General features: G+C 58.4%; 3 protein-coding genes across 3 annotated transcripts; 2 read left to right on the forward strand and 1 right to left on the reverse strand.

The window, feature by feature from the left end:
• The first annotated feature begins 2284 nt into the window (after window positions 1–2284).
• SLC17A7 (solute carrier family 17 member 7) lies at window positions 2285–12832 on the forward strand. The gene is made up of 12 exons (XM_024132659.2): window positions 2285–2361; window positions 6524–6776; window positions 7720–7838; window positions 8123–8237; window positions 8317–8404; window positions 8673–8759; window positions 8851–8993; window positions 9645–9794; window positions 9969–10101; window positions 10764–10874; window positions 11058–11185; window positions 11415–12832. The coding sequence occupies exons 1-12, from the start codon at window positions 2300–2302 to the stop codon at window positions 11706–11708; spliced, it is 1683 nt and encodes a 560-aa protein (XP_023988427.1). The 5' UTR covers window positions 2285–2299; the 3' UTR covers window positions 11709–12832.
• A 321-nt stretch (window positions 12833–13153) lies between these two features.
• On the reverse strand, window positions 13154–15401 carry GFY (golgi associated olfactory signaling regulator). Its single transcript, XM_007112413.1, has 3 exons — window positions 14222–15401; window positions 13812–13985; window positions 13154–13353 (listed from the first exon to the last, which is right to left on the reverse strand). Exons 1-3 carry the CDS (start codon window positions 15399–15401, stop codon window positions 13154–13156), a joined length of 1554 nt encoding a protein of 517 aa, XP_007112475.1.
• A 2321-nt stretch (window positions 15402–17722) lies between these two features.
• On the forward strand, window positions 17723–18548 carry PTH2 (parathyroid hormone 2). The gene is made up of 2 exons (XM_007112412.3): window positions 17723–17841; window positions 18345–18548. The coding sequence occupies exons 1-2, from the start codon at window positions 17723–17725 to the stop codon at window positions 18517–18519; spliced, it is 294 nt and encodes a 97-aa protein (XP_007112474.2). The 3' UTR covers window positions 18520–18548.
• The last annotated feature ends 247 nt before the right edge of the window (window positions 18549–18795 follow it).

Here is an 18795-nt window from a genome sequence, read left to right on the forward strand (position 1 = left end):
TTGAGTTCATGAATGATTGCCAACACACTCTTCTTCCATAGTGAATCCTGGGAGGATAGGTAAATGCAGGAGCCTCAGTAGTAGATGTTGAAAGAACAGCGAGGAGGCCAGTGTGGCTGGAACTGAGTGAATTGGGTGGGGAAAGAGGGATTAGATGGTAAGAAGGTGAAAAGATTTGGGGATGACATTGGGTAGGGTCCCTTGGGCCTCGGAAATAGCGAACTTGGGCGCCGTGTCCACCAGAGGGCGCAAGGCAACTTCAGCCCGTTGTGTCAGAGAACTACAACTCCCAGCGGCCCTCGGAGTAAGCGGCCCTTCAGAAGCAAATGGTGAAGTCCAGCAGCCGCTGGGACTTGTAGTTTGCACAGGAACCCTCCGTGGGAGGACAGAAGAACTCATTCCCGGGTCCCGAAAGTGTAGGGCTGGGTCCTCTCTGCCTTCCTCGGTCTCCATGGTGATGGTTCCGGTGAAGGCCCGGGATTTGGCAGCTGCTGGGCCCTCTTCCCACTCCTTCCTCCTCACCATCTGCTCCACCTTCACACCTGGCCCGGAGCCGCGACGGCCGCCTCCGCACCCAGACCGGGGATTCTGTCACCACAGGGTGGCGCGTGTGGACGAATCCGCGGGCTACTCCTCCCTCAGACTCTGGAGTCCGAGCCCCAGGCTCCCTCCTCCCTCTGACCCAGGAGTCCCAGCCTCCAGCCTCTCCTCCCTGGCAATCCGAGGTTTTCTCAAACATAGGCAAAATTGTGCCACCCAGAGGCCCAGCGAGACAAAGCTAGAGGCTGCGGCGGGCAGCGGCTGCCGGACCACCCCTTCCGTGGCGCCCGCCCGCCGCGCCGGCTGCTCCCTCCCACTCCCTCGCGGACCTGTGCCACATCATGAAAATTTAATCCCAAATGTATTTTTGGCCAGACCCAGGGAGGCAGTGAGGAAAGGAGCACCCTCCTGGGGCCTGGATCTGGCGTCGGAGAGAGGGGCTGGCGGCGAAAGGAGCGGGGCAGGACCTGCCAGCGGGCTGGAAACAGGTCGAGGTTCAACCCCAGAGGGGCGGGGCTGGAATTCAGGGGTGGAGTAAGAAATCAGGGGGCGGGGACAGATCCCGGGCGGGGCGGGGACAGATCCCAAAGGGTGGGGCAGAACTCAGGTGCGAAGAGAGGACTCAGTAGCTGGGGACAGAACTCACGGACGTATTCCTGGTGCCGATTCCAGGGGGTGTGGGCTAAAATCAAAGCAGGGACAGATCCCAGGAGAGGGGACAGAACTCAGGGGTAAAGAAATATCCAAGGGGACACAATTCAAGAGGTGGGGACAGAACTCAGGGTGGGGAGAGAACTCAAAGGGCGGAGATAGATCCGAGGCTAGGGAGGGAATAATGACCAGCAACTGGGGGTGGGGGGAGTATAACTATAAGGGATGAACTCAGATGGGAAGGAAATCGGAAATGAAGGAACTGGAAGGGGGGATGCGCCTAGAGGGGAAAATGAACTGGAGGGACATGAAATTCAAAAGGGGAAAATGGAAACAGGTGGATGGGAGTCAAGGGCGAAGAAAGTGGATGGGGAAGAACTAGAAGGGACAATGCGTGTATCGAAATGGGGGTTGGAATCTAGGGAGGGGGAAGGAATTCCCAGAATGCGAAAAGAGCCCTCTGAATGAGAAAGTTGGAACTGAGGATGTGGCGGCCTGGGGATGGAGGGCGCTGGGCAGGATGTGGAACTGGAGGGCACAGAAATTCAGAGGGATACGGCTGGGAGGATGAAACGCAAAGGAAATTCAGAAGAAGATGAAACTGTAGGGAATGAAAATGCCGGGACGAAATTAGGGGGCACTGAATTGCGGGGAGCAAATCTCAGATGGGAAAGAACTCGGGAGGAGAGAAAATCTTGGGTAGAAGGAGCTGGTGGCGGATGGATGAGGGGGGAGTAACTCCGGGAAGGGACAGAACTGGGGGCGATGCAACCCAGACAAGTGAGTTCAGAACCCAGAGGCGTGGTCTTGGAGTGGAGGGGCGGGGCAAGAACCGGGATGGGGGGGGCTGCGAAAGGTGGGCGGGACTCGAATACAAGGGGCGGGGTCTAGCACGGATGGGCGGGGCCTCTCCTTGCCCCACCCCACCCCCGACGCTGAGTCCAGTGACAGCCCCCAGACAGCCCGCACTCGCAGCCTCCTTCCCCCCGAGCGGAGCTGCGGGGCCGGCCGGGCCGGGGCGGACCCCGGGTACCCGGACGCGGCCGCCCGGGCCCGCGGGCGGGGGGATCGGCGGGGGGGGGAGGGACCAGCAGCAGGGGCAGCCACCATGGAGTTCCGCCAGGAGGAGTTTCGGAAGCTGGCGGGTCGTGCCCTCGGGAAGCTGCACCGGTGAGCACGGGGTGGGGGTGGGGGGTCCTGGGCGGGGAAGAGCGCTAGGGTCCGAGGAGGACGCTCATTCCCACCTGGGCGCAGACGGACAGCTAGACAGGCGATACCCATGGGTGGGGGGGGCACCCATCTGTCCAGTTTTCTCCCTCAGTCTCCGACGGCGCCGCTCTCCCTAGTCTTGTCTCATCCATCATTCTTCTGCGCCCCACCCCATCCCAGGCTCTGCTCTTTTCTCTGGGATTATATATCCCCCTCGTTTGGGTCTCTGACTCCCTCCCCCGCTTCTGGGTCTCCGTTCACCTATCTTCTCTCTGCTTCCTCTCTTGAGATCTCTTCCTAGAGAGCTTCCTAGAGAGAAGCTCTAGGTCTCTGTTTCCCTTTATCTCTGAGTCTCTGTCCCGCTCTCTGGCCATTGCTCTCACTAGCTCTCTACAACACCTCTGTCTAGGTCTTTGTCGCTGTCTCTCTGAATCTCTGTCCCCCAACTCCCTGCCCTAGGGTCTCTGACCCTCTCCTTTGGGTCTCTGACCCTCTCTCTGGGTTTTTATTCCTCCACCCCGGGTCTCTCCGTCTCTGTGTGTTTGTCAGTTTCCATCTCTCAGAGAGTTTAATCTGAAGCTAAATCGGATTGGGGCCCATTGGTCCTTGTCCTTGAGGAGAGTTAAGCTGGGAGGAAGAAGCCAGGGTATCCTGGGTCTCTAGTGGAGAAGGGAGTTGCCGGCCAAAAATTAGGCTCCTGGGGTTAGGACAGACTTCCCAAAGGGTACAGGCTAGAGCTCACAGAGACTTCCTTCCAGCCAAGGAGATGACCCCAGTGACCTGGGTGTCCCCAGAGCAGTCTGGACACCTCTCCCGAGTCTCTCACCCCCAACCCCAGCCCTGGCTCCAAGTCAGAGAAATTACTCAGCTGCGGAGAAGCCTAAAAATATCTGGCCCCAGTGCTGGGAGGAGATGGCCTCATCAGCACCATGCCCCCGCAGCCATTCCCTCAGACCCTTGGGTCCCCTTGGCCTGCAGCTCTGATCCCATCTTTGATTGACCAGCTCACTAGACCATGCAAGTCCTTCTCTAAGTCTAACACTAGTCCTGCTTGCTGCAGATCACCTCCTAGCTCCAAAGTTAACCCGGCCTCCAGTACCGTGAGAGATGGGAAAAAAGCTGGACAGAAGGGAGGGGGCAGGAGGATGGCACAGTGACGGGAGGGGGGTGGGGAGATGAGATAACCTCACCCCTTCTTTTCCTAATCTTCCAGCCCCTCCCCACCCTTTTTCTCACCTCCTTTCACGAGTTTCTCAAAATACATCAGTGTGAAGTCAGGAGAGGGAGAGACGTGCTGGTGGAGGGTCTGGGAAGGGATACGGCAGCGGGAGGGATGTGTTTCTCAGACCCTCTCCCTCAGTCTCCGTTTCTCAGCTTCTCTGTGTTTGGGTTTCTCTCCATCTGTCTCTGCTTTACCGTCACCTCTCTGAGCTGCCTTCTGAGCCCCTAGAGACCCCAGAGTTCAGGGCTCCCACCAGGACAGTCACCAAGGAGTTTGAGCCCAGAAGAGCATCTGAATCCTGGGATTCACTTTGATGGTTGGCGAGACGGGGGGAATGCCCTGTATTGGACACAACACCCTGATTCCTTTTAATCCTCTAGACAAAGCTGGGGAAACTGAGGCACAGTTGGAAAAGGGTGGGGAGAGACAATGGCTGAGTAAATATGGCATCATTCGAACCCAGGTCAGTCTCCCTACCAAGTCTGGGATGGAGGCTGCAGACTCCCTCGAGATGAGTGATGCTGGAGTGGGTGGAAAACTCCCTCAGACCAGTAAACACACGGTAACCCAGGTGACTTGGGACAAGGACAAGGCGGGGAAGGGGAATACAGGAGAGACAGGAGCCAAAATACCTCCTTTCTGAGAGCCAGGCCTTGGGAGGGGTGATGCTGAGGGCCAGGAAGTGATCAGGCCCCATTGCTACTCTTGTGTGTGACCTTGGACATGGTACCTCCGCTTCCTGAGCCTCAGTTTCCTCAGTTGTACAATAGGAAGATAAGGGAGAACCAAAGGGATGTAAGAGGACAGAGACCTGCGACGGGGGAGAGGGGAGTGGACTGAGAATCTGCAAGAAGCAGAGGCAGAGACCCAGAGAGGGAGGTTGAGACACCTTCTTCATTTTGGTTACCTGCCTCCTAAGTGCTGCTTTTCCTCACCAAGTCCCTAGACCTGAGTTCCAGGCATCCAGAGAGGCAAAGGGACCCCATCCTGGGTCTCCCCTCTCTGTTCTTGTCCTCTGTGAAGTATTGGGGCCACCTTCATCTCTGCATCCCTGGTTCTCTTCTTCTGAAATGATAATATCACCTGGAAGTTCCCTCTTTGTAACCTCACATTCTACTCTTGCCCCCATTTCATAGGTATGGAATACTGAGACTGCCTCCCTCGGTGTAGAAAACCTTGATCTACGATCCATTAACAATGAATATCACATTTCAGGGGCTGCAATCATATCTTGAGTTTCAGGGTCAAATAGCATGTGAGAGCAACCTGGCTCAAATTCTAATCTCATTGGCTGGCCTGTTCTGATGGGGGGCAGTCCCTACCACCCTGTGCTATTCGTTCTGGGGGCTTCCATTCCCCTCCCTCTGGCTCTCTGCCCAGGGTCTCATTCCGCATCCCCCCAGGTTCTGTCAGCTCCCCCATCCCTTTCTCCACCTAACCCCCCGTTTCTTAACCCCCTCCTCCACTTCCTTAAGTTCTAGGATGGGGAGGGCTGCTGTTCTCATCTCTTCCACCCGCCTCCTCCCAGACCGTCTGGCTGTTCTTTCCTCCCCCGTCCCAGTCTCCCTCGCCTCCATCTGTTCTAGCCCTTTCCTGGGATCCAGCCCGATCCCCTGGCTGCCTACCCGCCTCGGAGAGGGGCCGCACCTCACAAATCATATCCCTAGTCTGTCTCTCCTCACGCTCCTAATCTCTCCATCTTTCTCTCAGCGTTCTGGGTCTCTGCCTCTACGTTCTCTCTCCTGGGTTTCTGTCCCTACCTGACTTCGGGTCCCTCTCTGGGTTTCTGTCCCTATCCTTCTCAGGGTCTTTGTGCTGCCCCCCACCTTCTCTCAGGGTCTCTGCCCCTGTCTTATTCTCTTCTTGACTGGATGTCTGCCTCTCTCTCTCTGGATATCTGTCCCCTTCTCTCTGGGTCTCTCTCCTTCCTCTGTGTCTCTGACCCTCTTTCTCTCAGCCTCTGCACTCTCCACCCTGTCTCTGTAGCCCTCCTTTTGAATCTTTTCACACTTGTCTCAGGGCACCTCTTTCTCCCTGCAGCCTCTCTCTGGATTTGAGGTGGCCCTCCAAGTACCCTATACATCATCACAGACTCAATCCTGGATCCAGAACAGGCGGGGGCGAGAGCCTCGCTGGGGACTGAGCCAATCCCCCTACCAGGGCCATCTGTCCCTTGCCAGGACACCTCCCACCACTCCTCCTCCCTACCCCCGAGGCTGACAGCCTGAACTCAAGGTTCTCCAGGGATATCCATCTGGGCTGCTGGATTCCAGTGCCCTGGACGTCTCTGCACCCCCAACCCGTGGGAATGGGCTTCCAGTGGCTGAATGGAGTCAGCTGGATGTCAGGCCCACACCTGGTGCCTGGAAGCAGGGAAGGGCGTGCCACAGGGGGCAGGGGAGGAGGGGGGACCGTGTATATAGCAGACGTGGCTGAGAAGCATCTGTTCTTTTGACACCTTTGCTGAAGCATCTCCTTAGTGCCTTTTGCTTCCTCAAATAGGCTCATATCTGGAAGAGGGGGCTGGAGAGTGTCTCTGGACCTTGGCCGGGAGGGCTGGGGTCACAGGGTTTTGGATTGCAAAGGGTAGCCTGGGTCTAAAACAACTGAGTCAAGAGGTGACAAGGCTGGGGGAGAAGGGAACTGAGGAGTTCCGCACTCTAGTCTGAGGGAGGAAGGGCCTGGGGGTGCAAATTCCTCATCTGAGGGAGATTGAGACCGGGGTCCAGATTCCTGGATCCAGAGAGGGAGAAAGGAGTCAGGGGCTGGACTCCTGGGGGAAGAGGGAGTGCGGGCTTAGAATCCCGGGTCTTGAAAAGCAGATTTTGCCCTGGACTGTTGTGTCATGGGAGGAGGGGCCTGGGGACTGGACGTCCGAGTCTGACCCTTGCTGCCTCTCAGTCTTCTGGAGAAGCGGCAGGAAGGTGCAGAGACGCTGGAGCTGAGTGCTGATGGGCGCCCGGTGACGACACAGACCCGGGACCCGCCGGTCGTGGATTGCACCTGCTTTGGTCTCCCTCGCCGCTACATTATCGCCATCATGAGCGGCCTGGGCTTCTGCATCAGCTTCGGCATCCGCTGCAACCTGGGCGTGGCCATTGTCTCCATGGTCAACAACAGCACGACCCGCCGCGGGGGCCACGTGGTGGTGCAGGTAGCTCAGGGCGGGCGCTACCTCAGGCTGCTGATAACACTGCCCCGCCCTCTGATGACGTCACACCAGCCCACACCACGCCCCTTCCACACCACAGCCTGATAGCCCCGCCCATGTGTGCTGCTCCTTCAGCTCCATCTCATCTCGGGGCTCTTCCCTTCCTAAGCCCCGCCCCTATCTAAACGAAGCCCCGCCCCTATTTGTTTCAGGTCTCTGATTTCAAAATGCAGACTGCCCATCATTAGGTTCCCTACGTGTTGCCCCTGCTCCATTTTGGGCCTCCTAGCAACTTTACTCCACCTGCGTCCCACAACTGTTCCAGTGTTGCATCTTAATGCCAGGCGCAACTCAGGCTCCATTGTGAATTTTGATTCTGGATTTTCTGAAGTTCCACCATTGCTTAAATCCCTCCCCCATCTGCTCTGGTCGTTACCTAAAGCCCCGCCTCATTTCAGACTTTCTCCCTATTTTAATTTCGGTATAGGCCATGACCCCGCCTCAGAAAAAAATTCCTGATTTGGCCTGTGGCCTACCCGCCCCTTGTTCCCTTCCAATCAGGCCCGACCCTTTGGCTACTTCTTGTCCCTGCCTAGACCCCATCCTGGTCAATCAGCAAACGGTTTGTACATTGGTTAAAAGTGGAGAAAGAATCCCCACCCCCATATATGGGCCCCTAGACATTCAGAGAAGGGACCCTGAGACAGGGAAGCAGGCAGAGCTAGGCTTCTAGGCAGCAACGGGCCCCACTGCTAAGGTAGTGCCGTCCTAGCAACATGGAGGAGCAGAGTTGGGGTAGGTGGCACGAGCTCTGATTGGCAGGTGTTTTGAAGGCGAGAGGGGATCCTTGTTGCTGATTGGATGAGGGACTGTCTGTGGGTGCTGATTGGTGGAGGAGCAGAACCTGGGGCAGAGATGCTGGTTTGATGTGACTTTTGGCCCACAGAAAGCTCAGTTCAGCTGGGATCCAGAGACTGTTGGCCTCATACACGGCTCCTTTTTCTGGGGCTACATTGTCACCCAGATTCCTGGAGGATTTATTTGCCAAAAATTCGCAGCCAACAGGTATGGGGTGGGGTCTCAAAGTGGGCGGCAGAGTGTGGGTGGAGTTAGAGGGTTTGGCCTTGCATTTGGGGTCTGACTCCGGGAAAATGGGAGGAGCCTGGGTTCTGGACCGGGGTCCTAGAGAAAGGCGGGGCTTGTGATTGTGGAAGGTGGGGGTCACAGAGAAGGTGGGGCCTGGGGTTCTGGGGGCGCAGGGCCTCGCCTGCTGTGGGAGGAAAGGGCAGAATCCTAGGTATGGCGGGATAGCTGGACACTTTCCTCGGACCACGAACTCTTCCTATCAGGGTTTTTGGCTTTGCTATTGTGGCTACCTCCACTCTAAACATGTTGATCCCCTCGGCTGCCCGTGTCCACTATGGCTGTGTCATCTTCGTGAGGATCCTGCAGGGGTTGGTAGAGGTAAAGCTCCGCCCCCTATGACCCCCGCCGCCGTTCTAGCCCCGCCTCTTCTCGTTGACTTTCGCTTTCTCCTCCCTAGGGGGTCACGTACCCCGCCTGCCACGGGATCTGGAGCAAATGGGCCCCGCCCTTAGAGCGGAGTCGCCTGGCAACAACAGCCTTTTGCGGTGAGAGGAAGGGGCTGGGATCCAGCCTTGTGGGTCTGAGGACGTAGGGGGCTGGAGTATGGACTCTTAGGTCTTAGGAAGGAGGGGAATGAGGGCTTGGACTCCCGAGTCTGAGAGAGGAGGGGGCTGGTGACCCAGACTGAAGTATCTGAGGGAGGAGGGGCTGTGGCTTGTACATCTGTGTCCCAGAAAGGTGGGGGCTGGGAATCCGCTCTATTGCATTTGAGGGAGAATGGGACTCTTCTCCATCCTGTATCATCCCCCATAGGTTCCTATGCTGGGGCAGTGGTCGCGATGCCTCTCGCCGGGGTCCTGGTGCAGTACTCAGGATGGAGCTCTGTGTTCTACGTCTACGGTGAGGGGCCCGGACGCCTGGGTCCGGGTGGCGCTGGGGCAGAGCGAGGCCGGTCATCACCTCGCTTCCATCCCCCTCCTGAACCCCCCAGGCAGCTTCGGGATATTCTGGTACCTGTTCTGGCTGCTCGTCTCCTACGAGTCCCCGGCGCTGCACCCTAGCATTTCCGAGGAGGAGCGCAAGTACATCGAGGACGCCATCGGCGAGAGCGCCAAACTCATGAACCCCGTCACGGTCCGGGCCCAAACCTGCGGGGCGGGGGCGTGGTGGGGAGAGGAGAGATATCGAGGCAGGGACGCGGGAGAAAAATGGGCTTTGAACCCGCACTGCATGTAGATCTTGGTGGGTTTCCATAGACATTTAGAGGAGACTTGATGGGAACGCAAGGTGGATGGAGCTAGAACCTAGGAGGCGGGGTTAAAGCCCGGAGAGAACGGCATTAGCAGGTGCTGAGAGCAGGGCTCGGGGGCGAGGTGGGCGGAACCACTGGTGGGCGTGGTTAAAGCTGCAGAGGCGGATTAGAATGTGAGGTTTTGCTTAGACCTTGGGGTGGGTGAGGCTAGAATTAGGGGGCGTAATTGGGTGGAAAGAGGCTCTTGGGTCCACATTTATGAGTCTCTGGAGGTCATCGTGGGCTCCGGACACCTGCCAACCTGAGGGCCACTGTAGAGTCGGGACCCCTGCATCCCTGAAGTGTTCCTGTGAGGCTAGGATGCCAACGTTCCCATGGGGACGTGGTCAGGCTGGCGACCCTGCGTCCTTGGAGGTTTTAGTGAGATCGGGAAACCTGGGTCTCTGCGGGACTGTAGTGGGATCCCTATAGGGACACGCAGAGCGCCCAGCCCTGCTCTCTGTCTTAGCCGTCCCTCCTCTCGCCCACCACAGAAGTTTAACACACCCTGGCGGCGCTTCTTCACGTCCATGCCAGTTTACGCCATTATCGTGGCCAACTTCTGCCGCAGTTGGACGTTCTACTTGCTTCTTATCTCCCAGCCCGCCTACTTCGAAGAAGTGTTCGGCTTTGAGATCAGCAAGGTTGGGCCCAGAAGGGAGGGTGCTGAGGGAGCGGCAGGGGTTGAGGGGGGAAGGAGAGGGACCTGGATCCCAAGGGGTTGGATCGGGGCACAGGGAGGAGCCAGTGGTACCTGAGCCGCAGAGACCCCGGGCACGTGGCCCCTGAGCCCCCTCCCTGTACGCCCGCTGGCGCAGGTGGGCCTGGTGTCGGCGCTGCCTCACCTGGTCATGACTATCATCGTGCCCATTGGAGGCCAGATCGCCGACTTCCTCAGGAGCCGCCGTATCATGTCCACCACCAACGTGCGCAAGTTGATGAACTGTGGGGGTGAGTGGGGCGGGGCCTGGATCTGGTCTGGGACAGCCTGGGAGGGGCAGAGCGCCGTGGGGCAGATCTAGGGGGCCGGACTCTGGGGAAGGGGCAGAGGTCGGAGGGCGTGCCCAGGGGCGCGTCCAAAAAGGCTGAGCCAGGGTGAGACCAGACTTGGCTGGAACAGAATGGCAGGTGGCAGCCTCAGGGGCCGAGGGGTAGAAGGGCAAGGCGGGTATGGCTGTCCAGGTGGAGCAAAGACCAGACCACGCTGGGTCTGGAAGGACGGGGTCTATACGAGGCTGGCCAGAGTAGGATGGGAACTGGGTGATGAAGAGGGGGGACCTGGAGAGACAAAGATCTGAGTGTAATGAATAGGGACAGAGAGGGAAGGTGCGAAGGTGCCTGGGTGGGGCCTGGACCCTGCGTCTTCAGGGCGTGGCCTAGTCAGTGGGTGGGGCCACGGAGGGCCGGGTCGGGGCGGCGAGCCTGTGCGCGTGGTCCAGGGCCAGGCACTGGGGAGGTGAGGGCTTGGTTAGGGCGGGCGCGGACAGAATGGGGAACGAAGCCAGCGACAGGCGTGCAAGTGCCCAGACTGGGGCGAATAGGGGTCGGCTGCGGCGGGAACGGGTCCGGAGAGGCGTGGGGCGGCCTGCGCTCAGATAAGCGGCTCTCTGTAGGCTTTGGCATGGAAGCCACGCTGCTGCTGGTGGTCGGCTACTCGCACTCCAAGGGCGTGGCCATCTCCTTCCTGGTCCTCGCAGTGGGCTTCAGCGGCTTCGCCATCTCTGGTGAGAACCGCCGACCCGCCCCTTGGGGGAACTCTGCTCACCTCTGTGGGGAACTTCCTGGCCCAGGAAGGGGACCTCCCAGCCTCGCAAAAGAGCAGAACGGCGGGGAGGGGGGAGGTAGGGGTCGGGGAGGAGTCACTCGAGCGAGAATCGGCTGTGACGTCTCCCGGCTCGCCTTGCCAGGGTTCAACGTGAACCACCTGGACATCGCCCCGCGCTACGCCAGCATTCTCATGGGCATCTCCAACGGCGTGGGCACGTTGTCCGGCATGGTGTGCCCCATCATCGTGGGTGCCATGACTAAGCACAAGGTCCGTGCGCGGGCCCTGACCCACTTGCCCTCCAAATGTGTGTATATTACCTTCCTGACGCGCGCCACCCTCCCTGGGCTCCATCCCTGCCCTCTCTGGGTCTCTTTCAGCCTCCTTCTGGATCTCGGTCTCCCTTTCTCTGGGCCTCCCCCACACACACACTCAGGTTCTCTCTCCACCTCCTGTTTCTCTGTCCTCTGACTTCACCTCCCCATTGTCCCTGCCCCAGACTCGGGAGGAGTGGCAGTATGTGTTCCTCATTGCCTCCCTGGTGCACTATGGAGGAGTTATCTTCTACGGGGTCTTCGCTTCCGGAGAGAAGCAGCCGTGGGCGGAGCCTGAGGAGATGAGCGAAGAGAAATGTGGCTTTGTTGGCCACGACCAGCTGGCTGGCAGTGACGAAAGCGAAATGGAGGATGAGGCTGAGCCCCCCGGGGCACCCCCTGCTCCCCCTCCCTCCTATGGAGCTACACACAGCACAGTTCAACCCCCAAGACCCCCACCCCCTGTCCGGGACTACTGACCATGTGCCTCCCACTGGATGGCAGTTTCCAGGACCTCCATTCCACACATCTCTGGCCTGAGTGACAGTGTCAAGGAACCCCAGTCCTCTCTGTCCTGCCTCAGGCCTAAGAAGCACTCTCCCTTGTTCCCAGTGCTGTCAAATCCTCTTCCCCTCCCAATTGCCTCTCAGGGGTAGTGAAGCTGCAGACTGGCAGTTTCAAGGATACCCAAATTCCCCTAAAGGTTCCCTTCTCCACTTTTTCTGCCTCAGTGGTTTCAAATCTCTCCTTTCAGGGCTTTATTTGAATGGACAGTTCAATCTCTTACTCTCTCTTGTGGTTTTGGGCACCTCCCCCTTTCCTTGAACCCCAGGGACTCTCAGGCTAAGAAGCCCTGAGATTACTCAGCCCCCCCTCCCCTTTCAGAAAAATTCAAGGTCTTCCTCTAGAAGTTTCAAATCTCTCCCAACTCTATTCCGCATTTTCCAAGTTGGTTTACCTAATCACCCATCCCTGCCATACTAGGGATTGATTCTCACCAGCGTTTCTGAAGGGAAATGGCAGTTTCAAGCACCCCCCCCCCACCTCTTCACCCCTCCCTCCACCAGCATATTCTGCTGAAGCACCAAATTCCCCAAGACCTTCTCCCTAGCTTAGCACAATACCTAGGGAAACAACCAAAATGGCAGTTTTAACAATATGCCTCTCTTCACTCCCATGCACTTTTTCTGACATGGTTTTCAGGTCTAAATAGTGGCTGCTCAAGTCCATCAACTCAATGGTTTGAAGCCACCGGCATTGAACTTTCCCATGGTGGTTTCAAGATGCTCCTCTTCCCCCCAATTCCTTGCACTTTATTCTTCTGGGTGGTTTCAAACTGCCCTCATTTTCTCAGTGGCCATTTGTTGTCTCCCTCAGGGGCTAAATGACTCCAAATCTGGGATCCTTCCCCTCTCAGATTCCCCTATTTCGGCTTAGAATTTGGGGGACATATATAGGAGAAGTCACAGAATCCCAGGAAAGGGAATGGGGCTGGGGAAAAGGGGTGCTTTTCCCCGGGGCAGGGTTGTGTCTTTGTGTCTCTGTCTCTGTGATTGTAAATCCTGCCCTGCCCCTCTCCCAATAAAATGCTTTGGTGTATACACCCAGTCGTCATTGGCCTTGGGAGTCCCCAACACGTTTCTCCCTGAGACCCAGGAGTCCAGGCCCCCAGCCTCCTCCCTCCTCACATCCGGGATCCTAGGACCCCAGCCACTCACCTCCCCCAGGACTTAGGCCAGAGGAGTTGTCTAGCTGTGGGAACACGTGATTTATTCGTCCTCAGACTGTGTTCTCCGCTGACATCTAAAGCAGCTCTGCGTGTAGGACCCTCTATCCGAGAGGACCCCTATGTAGCAAAGCGGGCCAGGAGGACAGGACCTCTGGGTCCTTCCTCCGTCTGGGGAAGGTGCAGGTCTTGAGGGGCTCACACGAAGTCGTTGGGGAGCGTGGAGGGGGAGAGAGGTTCCAGGCGCTGGGGGCGGCCCCCGCGGGGCGGCGGAGACAGCTTGGGTGGCAGTGGGGGTGTGGGCAGTGGCTGCTTGGTAGCGATGTGTGAAGGGACCCAGACGTCCGGAGCATAAAAGTAGAGGTTGTAGGGGTCCTTCGGGACGTCCAAATGCATAACTGTGGGGACAAAGGAAAGAGGTCATCCGTAGGCTGACAGGGGGCCTGTCCCCTCTCCTGAGCCGCTGGCCAATGAGGAGACAGGGAAGAGGATTCCGACCTTCCATTAGAGCGGGGATTTTGAATTAAAGGACCCCTGAATAGACGAGGGGGCGTGGCGTCCACGCAGCAGGGGCGGGGCCTGCCGCGCTCCTGGAGGGGGGAAGGGGCGGGGCTTGTAGGGACCTGCGGCTCCGAGCGTGCGGCAACTCCCGGCTGGGCTGGGGGAGGAACTGGACATGCGTGTGTGAAATTTCAGAAGACTGGGGGGCAGAACCTGACCCTGGAGGGTTCAGGGCTTCTACTGGCCTTGGATGGGGACCTGTACTTTTAGGTAGGGTGCCCTGAAGTGCCAGGCGAAACCAGGTGAAGGAAACGTGCAGGCATTCAAGGAGCGGGACGCTACAGGGGTTGCTCACCCGGTTCATCTCCGTCGTTCGGGAGCCGGTGGCGTGCGAAGGGCCGGTGTCGAGCCGCCCGGCGGTAGAGACACCACAGGAGCAGGAAAATGCCAATAATCAGCCCGGTCCCGGCGAGGAATAGGCACAGGGCCCCGCCTGCCTCGCCCCGGGGACGCCCCACCAGGGTCACGCCTGAAGGAAGGAGGCCCAGGAACAGCAGTCTAAACTCCTAGCCCCCTCCACCCTCAGACCCAGGAAGCCAGATCCCACCCTCCTCCTCCCTTGGATCCGGGAGCCCCGGCCCCCAGTCTCTCCTCCCTCAGACCCCGCAGTACCAGCCCTCAGCCTCCTCCCCGCTTCAGACTCCGAAGAGGGGCTTACAGCCTTCTCCTCCTTTCGACCCAGGAGCCCGGGTCCTAGCCCCTCACCAGTGTCCTTCACTCGCTCCACCACGATGGTAGTGTGGACTCTCTCACCTCGGCTGCGCCGCTGGGGGGCCCGCGGAGTGACAGGGGCCGGCTGATTGGGGGCCCCTGGAGGAGCAGGGGACCTCACAGTCCGGGCTGAGGGAGGAAGGGCGTCGGGCCCTTCAGGGCTAGAGTTCTGGGGGACTTTCAGATCAGCGGCCCCAGGAGATTCTGAGGTGGGCAATTTAAGGGCGTCGGGCTGGGTGGCTGCAAGGGTTTCTGATTTGGGATTCAGGGGCAGCTCATTTAGGGCAGTAACTTCTTCCTTGAAGGGTGCAGGCGTTTCTGGGGGAAGACTAGTGGAGACCTCAGGATCGGAGGCTCGGAGGATCTCTGTTGCATCTTGGTAGCGGGGGGTGGGGAATTCTGTGTGGGGAACTTCAGTGGGGCTGGGATTGTGGCCTACGTGAGATGCTGGGCGGGGGGTTTCGGTAGGGTCAAGATGGAGTGTCTGGAGGAATTCAGAATTTGGGGTCTCAGTGGTGTCAGGGTCACGGGTCTCTGGAGATTTGGGGTCAAAGGTCTTGGTGGGGTCAGGATTTGGGGTCTCAGGGGCTTCTGCATGTGAGATTTCAGTGGAGCTATGTTTGGAAATCTCTGGGGATTCTTGGTGTGGAGTTTGTGTAGGGGCAGGGTTTGGGGTTTCAGGAAATGTTGGGCGTGAAGTTTTGGAGGAATTAGGTTTGGGGGTCTCAGGGGATTCTGTGTGTGGAATTTCAGTTGGGTCATGTTTGGGGGTCTCAGAAGGTTCTGGATATGTCATTTTGAAGGGTTTAATTTGGAGGGTCTCCAGGGATTCTGATATTGAGGTGTTGAGTGAGTTAGGTTTGGGGGCCTCAGGAGACTCTGGTTGTGGGCTTTCTCGGAGGTCAGTGTTGGGGGTCTCAGTGAATTCAAGGGGGGAGGGCTCAGGGGAAACCACATGAGGTGTCTTGCAGGGCTCAGGATAAGCGGTCCTGGGGGATTCTGGGATAGGCCCATTGAGAGTGGAATTTTCAGGTGCAGGAGGGGAGGGCTGAGAGGGGTGGTCTATCCGCGAGAAGTCGGAACCCTCAGGCGGTGAGGCCGAAGGGGCAGCCTTGGAACCCAGCCAGGCGAAGAGAAAGACGAGAAGCAAGAGGATCGGGCTGAAGGATTTCATAGCTCTGGGATTTACCTGTAGCAGTGGGGGAGCGGGAAGGAAGGGGTTAAAGCCAGAAGTCGCCAGGGAGGCGACTCCGGAGGCCACGCCCACTGGTCTCCGGGTAGACCGCGTCTCCGCCCAGCTCGGGGCGCCTGGTAAAGGAGAAGCCACCTGCAACTCCCTGAAGGCTGTGAGGCGGTAGCCGCCGTAGCTAAGGGAGACTGAGGCGCAGGGCTTCTTGGGAGTCGTAGTAAATTTCCTTATCTGTTTCCCTAAGGGGTCCCAGGAAAATTGGGAAAGAAACACACCTTTCCAAGCCCCCAAGACCTCCCTGACTTCGGCTTCGAAGGGTGTAGACCTCTGAGGGGAACATGGGATTTCTTCCTCTCCAAGGGCCCTGGGGACACCTTCACTCAACAGTTGTTTACATTAGAGGAGGCTCAGAAGGAAAGCCTGGGGGCTGGGGGCCTGAACGTCTGGATTTGAGGGAGGAGGGGGCCTAAATGCCTGTAACTGGGGGAGGAGGGAGACTCCTGGAACCTGGTCAAGAAGGCTGCTGGGGGTTCAGAGTCCTGGCTCCCAGAGGGTGGAGGGCCCTAAATGTGGGTCTAAATTCCTCATTCTTTAGAAAAGAGAGGCTTGAAGGTTCAGATGCCTAGAATTTTGAAGGAGCAAAGCTTGGAGGGGGGCTGGATTACAGGGGAGAAGGGAAATGGGTGTCTGGAACTCTTGGGTCCTGAGTTAGAAGGAAATTGGGAACTCTGAGTCTTTGTCCTCCAGAGATAGGTGTATAAGGGTCTGGATTCCTCAGCCTTCAGGAGGAGAGAGCTGTGGGGCAGGACTCAGGTCTCTGTTTATTGAGGATGGAGCTGGGATCTCAAGGTCTCAGAGGCTGGTCTGGGGCAGAGATGCCTAGGTCTGTGGTCAGGTGGAGGTGGGGTGGGCGTGCACCCAAATGAGGCAGCGTCACTTGGGCTTTGGGGTCTCTTACCTGCTCAGTGGGGTCCAAGATAACAACAGGTGAGCAGAGCTGAATGCAGAGATCAGTGAATGCTGCAGAATGGCTCTGGGCAGGGCGGCAGGAGGTAGGGTCCCAGGGGTGCACATGACGCACCTGACCCCCGCCCTGGGGATCCTGGGAGCCTAGCGACAGGCTTGAACTTTTAAAGGGACAGAGATAAGGGACATTGTCTCTGGAGCGGGGAAGGGAGTTAGGGACTGGATCATTTGGTGGAGGGATGTGGCCCAACCAAGCTCTCCTCCCTGTGAAGCCAGGGGTCCCAGCCTACTGCCCTTTGAGACTTCCCAAACTTTGCCTACCATTCCATCGTGTAGACGGCACCCTCTTAAGAGCCAGTGTTAGGGGGATTGGGCCTTATCTTCACAACACCCCCAAGTTCCTCCCCGGGAAGGGCCTGGACACACCCTCAGGGTCGTCAGGGTCCTTGTCAGTCTCTTTCCCCTCTTTGCAGCGTCTCTAAGACTTTCCTGATTTTGCCTGTCACTATATCTGCCTTCACCATCCCTCCCCCCCACACATACCCTTTGCTTTCTCCTACCAACCCTCTCCCCCCATTCCTCACTCTTTCTTTCTGGTTTTCTCACTGTCTGGATTCATCTCTGGACCCCTCTGTCCAGGCTGGCTGTCCTTCCCTTTCCTGTCTTTCTGAGTGCTCTTTCCCTCATTCCTCCATCTCTAGCTGGCTCTCTTAGTCCCTTTCCCTCTCTTTTCTCTCTCCCTTCCTTTTCCCTTCTTTCTTCCTCTGTTGCTCCCTTTCTTCCTCTCTTTCCTTTTCTCTGTCATCTGTCTTTGTCCTTTCCTGTCACGGTTACTTCATCTCTCTGTGTCTCTGCTTCTCCCCATCAGTCCCTCTTCTGCGGCTTCCCCTGTCTCTCTTTCTCTCTGTGTGTCTCTGGCTTCTGCTCTGATGGTCCTTCCGCCGGCCTCTATTTTTATCCCTCTGACACACCCCCTGTGTCCACTTCTCTCTGTCTGTCTCTCCCCCTCCCAATTCTCTTCAGGTCCCAGCTCCTGGTCCCAATTAGTGGGTGGCCGCTAAGGCAGCGGCGGGGCCCCCACCCCCGGCTCCTCATTATCGCTGGCGGCTCCTAATGAGCCGTGGGGGGGTGACCTGGCGCCCCCAGCCCCCTGGTCTGCGTCACTGCCCGCTGCGGGGGTTGTGGAGGCGATATAAGGGGGCTGCCAGCCTCGCTGCCGGAACCCACTGCGCGGTAGGGGGCCCCGCAAACGGGCTGCGGGGGGGGGGGTGGATGGTGGGGTCGGGGTTCTGGGCCAGGACGCGGGCCTCACTGAGCTCTTTCCTGTCTCTCCACAGGTGATGGAGACCCGCCAGGTATCCAGGAGCCCCCGGGCACGGCTGCTGCTGCTGCTGCTACTTGTGTCCTGGGGCCACCGCATCGCCTCAGGAGCCGCCCTGCCTCCCGCGGGGGTCTTCAGGTACGTACGACATCCAGGTCTCCCAGGAGAGGTGGGGACTCAGAGAGGTGGGGAGACACCCAAAGAGAATGGGGAACAGAGACTCAGAAAGGGGGAACAGAGACCCAGAGAGAGGACAGAGATGGGGGGTGGACAGGGAATCAGCAAGACAAAGAGATACACAAGGATTCTGAGAAAGGCTTTGAGAGACTTGAAAGGAGCCGAAGCAGGAACGGGTTTGTTCCTTGAGCAACGTTTATTGGGTCTTGGTGTGTGCCAGGCGCGCGCAGGGCGCTGGGGCCGGACAGGTAGGTGCATCAGACTCGGTCTCTGTATTCAGGAGGCTCCGAACCTGGTGAACACAGACACGGAGACCCACACAGAGAAAGCGAGAGACAGGGGACAGAGACCGAGCCACTCCACAGACGGTGCAGTAACAGGGCTTCGAGTTAGACCGCGGGGAGGACAGGTGGCGGGCGGCGGGCCCGGACACATGGAAACCGCCTCTTTCCATCTCCCGGCAGACTCCACACCCCCAGCCGGGTCTGGGCGGGTTCGGCCACCCCCCAGTCGCGTCGGAGCCTGGCGCTGGCGGACGATGCGGCCTTCCGGGAGCGCGCGCGGCTGCTGGCCGCCCTAGAGCGCCGCCACTGGCTGAACTCGTACATGCACAAGCTGCTGGTGCTGGACGCGCCCTGAACGCCCCGCCCGCCCCACCTTAATAAAGACCCTGCTGTGCGTCGGGACTGCGCCTCCTTCCTGCGGGTGTGTGTGTGTGTGTGTGTGTGTGTGTGTGTGTGTGTGTGCGCGCGCGCGCACGGGGGCGGGCCCTGCGTCCGCTACGCTGGCGTCTACCTCCAGTTCCCTCTCTCTTTTCTCATCTCTCCCTCTACTCATCCTGTCTCTCTCTGCACTACCGCCCCAGCTCTGTCCTTTCCTTTCACTCTGTGCCTTTGTCCCTCTCCTCTCGCATAT

Source organism: Physeter macrocephalus, unplaced genomic scaffold (assembly GCF_002837175.3).
Source record: "Physeter macrocephalus isolate SW-GA unplaced genomic scaffold, ASM283717v5 random_13, whole genome shotgun sequence".
Lineage (NCBI taxonomy): Eukaryota > Metazoa > Chordata > Mammalia > Artiodactyla > Physeteridae > Physeter > Physeter macrocephalus.